This window comes from Penaeus monodon, chromosome 10 (genome assembly GCF_015228065.2).
Source record: "Penaeus monodon isolate SGIC_2016 chromosome 10, NSTDA_Pmon_1, whole genome shotgun sequence".
NCBI lineage: Eukaryota > Metazoa > Arthropoda > Malacostraca > Decapoda > Penaeidae > Penaeus > Penaeus monodon.
In genome coordinates this window covers 29,945,839-29,950,838 of record NC_051395.1, presented here as the reverse complement: position 1 = coordinate 29,950,838, position 5,000 = coordinate 29,945,839, and the positions used below count along the sequence as shown (strand labels likewise).

The following is a 5,000-nucleotide window of genomic DNA, read 5'->3' as shown; positions in this document are numbered from 1 at the left end:
CGGCCGCCGCCGCCCACCTCGGGGTCCTCGGCCACGAAGAACGCCTCGAGGTCCTCCGGCGGGATGGCGGGCTCGACGGTGGGCGGCGTCTCCTGGAACACCTGGCCCTCCCGGTCGTCGTCGGCGATGACCTCCGGAAGCTGGGCCATGTCCTGGCGGTGGGTGGGGGGGGTGTCATGGGGAGGGAATGGTATGGGGGTGATTTTTTTTGGGGGGGGGTATCTTTCTTTCTCTCACTCTTTCTTCTCTTCCCTTTTTTTTTTTCTCTCTCTCTCTTTTTTCTCTCTCATTCTCTTTTTCTTTGCCTCTGTCTCTGTTTCTAACTCGATCTCTATCTATGTCTCTATCTTTACCTCTCTCTTTCTCTTTCTCTCTCTCTCTCTCTCTCTCTCTCTCTCTCTCTCTCTCTCTCTCTCTCTCTCTCTCTCTCTCTCTCTCTCTCTCTCTCTCTCTAGCTTTTTCTGTTTATCTGTCTGTCTACTTACATATCCATCTATCTATCTACGTATCTATCAGTCTATTTGTCCCTCCATCCATCTAGCCATCTACCTCCTTATCCCGAAGCTATTCCCCCACTCACCTGGGCGGCACTGGGTGGCAGCGAGGCATGTTCCTGCACCTCGATCAGCGCAGGCCCGGACGGCATCATGGCTTCCAGTTCTTCCGCGGGAGGGTCGGGGACGAACACCTCTGCGTCGCTCATGGGCTCTCTGTCAGGCACCATTTCGTCCACCTGAGGAAGCTTCGAGAACATTTCTTCTGGCATGAATGGAATGAAGGTATCTTCGAAGACGCCGTCTTGAGAAGCGTCGTCGGATCCCCCGCTCGGAGGCAGGACGTCGCCGAAGCCAGTCGAATCGAAGATGATCGCGGGGTCGCCTGCTTCAGCAACAGGAGTCTCTGTGGGTTCCAGGGTTTCCATTCCCATCCCGTCTGACATGGGGCCTGCCATGGAATCTCCTTCGGGAATTAAAGGTACTTCATCTCGAATTGGCTCAAAGGGCATGAAACCGGCCATGTCTTCGACGGCAATCGATGGTTCCTGGTCGACAGGCTCATCGTCCACTGGGAAGGGTGGGGGATCTGGAAAAACTGGCTCCTCAGGAACCGCTTCGAAAGCTACACTAGGGATTGCTGGGTCTGAGGAACCGGACGGTACGTCTGGTATCGCATTTTCATCAACTGACGCCGTAAGGTCTCCAAAACCGGATGGCTCGAATGGTACCATGGCTTCTCCATTCTGAAGTCCTGAATCAGCAAGAGGTACTCCAGAATCTCCCATGAGTATGATAGCATCCTGAGGTCCACCATCTGCAGGAGGCACACCTGAATCTTCTACAGGTCCTGCAGCAGCAAGAGGTACTCCGGAATCCCCTATAGACATTACATCTTGAGGCATGGTATCACCTTGAGGAACTGCAGCTGCAAGAGGGACTCCTGTGTCTTCTGTGAGCATTGTATCCTCCTGAGGAATTACCGCTGCGAGAGGAACTCCTGTGTCTCCCATAAACATGGTGTCCTCCTGAGGAACTGTAGCTGCGAGAGGAACTCCTATGTCTTCTGTGAGCACAGCTTCATCTTGAGGAACTGCAGCTGCAAGAGGGACTCCTGTGTCTTCTGTGAGTATTGTATCCTCCTGAGGAACTACAGCTGCTAGAGGAACTCCTGTGTCTTCCATAATTATAGTATCCTCCTGAGGAGCTGCAGCATTGTCTTCCATGAGCATAGCTTCATCTTGAGGAACTGCAGTTGCGAGAGGGACTTCTGCGTCTCCTATAAGCACGGTGTCCTCTTGAGGAACTGCAGCTTCGAGAGGGACTCCAGTTTCTCCCATAGGCACTGTTTCATCCAGAGGTTGACATCTGCAAGAGGCACCCCCACTTCTTCCACTACAGTTGTATCCTCTTGAGGACCTGCAGCTTCCAGAGGAATCCCAACTTCACCTGGACTCTGATAATCCGTCGGTGCCAGAGCATCAAGAGGAATTCCTGGTCCCTGTGGAATCTCGTTGGTGTCCTGCTGCCCCGCGTCAAGGGGAACACCCGAATCCGCGGAGCCGCCCAAGACTTCACCGTCAGCACCAACGGGATCGGGGAATCCTTCGGTGACCACACCGTCGGGTGACACGCTTCCGTCGCCGGTGACCGAGAAGCCGTCCACGACCAGCACGATGGGCTGGTCGGGCGCCTCGAGGATCGTGACGTCGTCCAGGCCGCCGACGATCTCGAGGCTGTCGGGGACGATCTCGACTTCGTTGGTTTCGTCAGATTCTCCGAATATGATCGGGTCGGACACGACCTGCGACGCCGTCGGCCCAATCGGAATGAACACTGGGTCGTCCGAGACCTCATTTGCGTCGCCATCTGCTACCTCTTCAGTGACGTCATTGAGTAACTCGTCGGTGGCATCGTCAAACACCTCGTCGTCGACGTCGACCAAAAGAATAGCAGAGTCGCCGTCAGTCGTTTCCAGTGATCCCGGGAGGACGATGAACTCGGGTGGTTCCGTGGAGTCAGCGACGTCCCCGAGAGGAAGGCTGACGGCGTCTGACCTCCGGCTGATCTGCTGCTGAGCGGCTGCGCCCGCGGAAAGCAGCAGCACAACGGCGACGCAGCAGCCCGCCACCTTCCAGCGCCTCTCCTGCAGGGAAAAGCTTTCCGTTAGCGGGTTTATGACTCAGGAAACCTATTCTTTATTCCTAGCCTTGCTGGCAGCCTTCCTATGGTATTTATTGGATATATAGTTTGTTGTGGTATGTATGTATGTACTTCCATCTCTTTCACCTACTACTACTACTGCTTATTATCTCCTCTCCTCCTCCTCTTTCTCCTAGTCGTCGTCGTCCTCCAACTCCTTCTCATCCTCATCCTCATCCTCATCTCTCATCATCTCATCTCATCTCATCCTTCTCCTCATCATCATCCTCATCCTCATCCTCATCCTCATCTATATCATCATCCTCATCCTCATCCTCATCATCATCTTCATCCTCATCCTCATCCTCTTCCTCCTCCTCTTCCTCCTCCTCCTCCTCATCATCATCATCATCATCTTCATCATCATCATCATCATCATCATTCTCACTCTTTTCCTTCTCACCCTTTTCTTTTTCTCTCCCGCCCCTCTTCTTCCCTCCTCTTCTTCCTCTTCTCTCCCCTCGCCCTCCTCTTTCTGTCTCTCGTCACTCCCGCGTCAAGTTAGCCGACCCTCGCCCCCCTCCCCCTGCGCCCTTCCCTCCCTCTTGAACTTATTTGAAAGGAATATTTTCGGGTTTCACTTTGTTTCTTTGTTGATGTTGAGAAAGCAGTGGGTATTCGCCATTAATCTTTTTCATTTATCATTTGTTGCATTTTCCTTATATATATATTTTTTTTTTTTTTTTGTAATCCCTCTCATATATTTTCTCTCATTTTTTTTCTTTTTTTATTGTAGTCATCTTCTCCTTTTCTTCATTTCCCTTCTCCTTTCTTTTCATATTTCACTTTTTTATCCCTCTGTCTTTTCTTTCGAAATTGGGATAAGTTTCCAGACAAGTTATAAACGTGTTCTTCTCTTTGTTTGTGTTTTTTTTTTTTTTTTTTTTTTTTTACTCATTCGCAGAGTAGTTTTTATTAACAAATAGTAATGAACTAAAACTACGAATGAAAAATATTTACGCGCTTAAAGGTTTCAACTTTTAAGTGTGCAAATGCATGAATGTTGATTTAGAGTGATAAAAAATGTGATAAAAGCTTATTCAGTTTAATTCATCATTTCGATATATAAGCTATAAAATGTAATATATGGCGAAATGTAAGTTCTTACATGTCTATTCATATTGACTGATAGATAGATGAATAGACAGACAGATAGACAGACAGACAGACAGACAGATAGACAGGCAAGTAAATAGACAGAAATTATCATTATCATCATTAAATTATCATCGATGTGGCATTACACGATGAGGTATGATATGCTATATTATATAACAAAACAAAAATGATGCAATACACTCTAAGTCAAAATGAAAAAATAAATGGAAAACAATACTCAAAAGTCATATAAACCACCGTACTCTGGACAAAGCAAAAGAATTATGGAAATTGACGTAACAGCGAAAAAGCGGTAAGCGCAGCAGTCGACAAACATGTTCTGTCCCTACGAGCGTAAAAAGAGTTCGTTGGTAATGGTCGCGATTTTTTTTTTCTTACTTTCTTTCTTTATAGAGAGAAAAGGGAGGCGGAAAACGTTATTTATATTTTGCCTTTTTTACATTTTGCGAAAATCTATGCTTAATTGTTGTATTTTTCTCTCTAAACAGTCAATAAAAGAAATGAGAAAGATCTAGCAACATGTCGCAACTGCGCATCGAATTTACGCTCCAGCGGTCGGTTTCACTTTTAATGAATGAACTTAAATTACTCCTTTCGCTCAATTTAGTTCTTAAAAGACGCCGCAGACAGCGCTCACGTGGCGTAAAGAGCTGGAGAAAGACTATGTCAAACAGAGATGTATTTCCGGGGGTCTGTTTCCTGCTGGTGGTAATTTTGAATCGGGATTTCCTTGTTACCGTTTTCTACGTTTTTTTTTCTCTCTCTCTATTTTGTTTTATTTGATTTTATTTCTTACCTTATTGTATTTTCTTTTTTTTCTCGTCTTTCCTTCTTTTCTACATGCTATTCCTCCCAATATGCTTTCGTAATCTTGCTCCATTGCGTATTCCGTCTTTTTCACTTCCTTTCTCCTCTCCTTTTCCCCCTATATCTGTTCCTCCTCCTAACTATTATCATCATTACAATCATCATCTTCCCATCATTCTCTTCCCCTTTTTTCTCTTTTTTCCTTCCTTCATTTCCTCGTCCTCCTCCTCCCCCTCCTTTCCTCTTCCTCCTCCTCCTCCTCCCTCCCTCCCTCCTCCTCCTACTTCTTCTCCTCCTCCTCTTCTTCTCTCTTCCTTCCTCTCCTCCTCCTCCTCCTCCTCTCTCCTCCTCCCTCCTCCTCCTCCTCCTCCTCCTCCT

The 5,000-nt window shown here is 47.5% G+C and overlaps 1 protein-coding gene across 1 annotated transcript in view; it reads right to left on the bottom strand.

Annotated features, from left to right (window-relative positions):
- LOC119577998 (proline-, glutamic acid- and leucine-rich protein 1-like) overlaps positions 1 to 1,957 on the bottom strand; it is a 3,177-nt gene extending 1,220 nt beyond the window's left edge. Inside the window, exons 1-2 of the mRNA XM_037925700.1 lie at positions 581 to 1,957; positions 18 to 152 (exon numbers count right to left, since the gene is read on the bottom strand). Coding sequence (XP_037781628.1) covers positions 18 to 152; positions 581 to 1,834 — 1,389 coding nt within the window. The 5' untranslated portion in view covers positions 1,835 to 1,957. The remainder of the gene's footprint in view (positions 1 to 17; positions 153 to 580) is intronic.
- Positions 1,958 to 5,000: the final 3,043 nt, after the last annotated feature.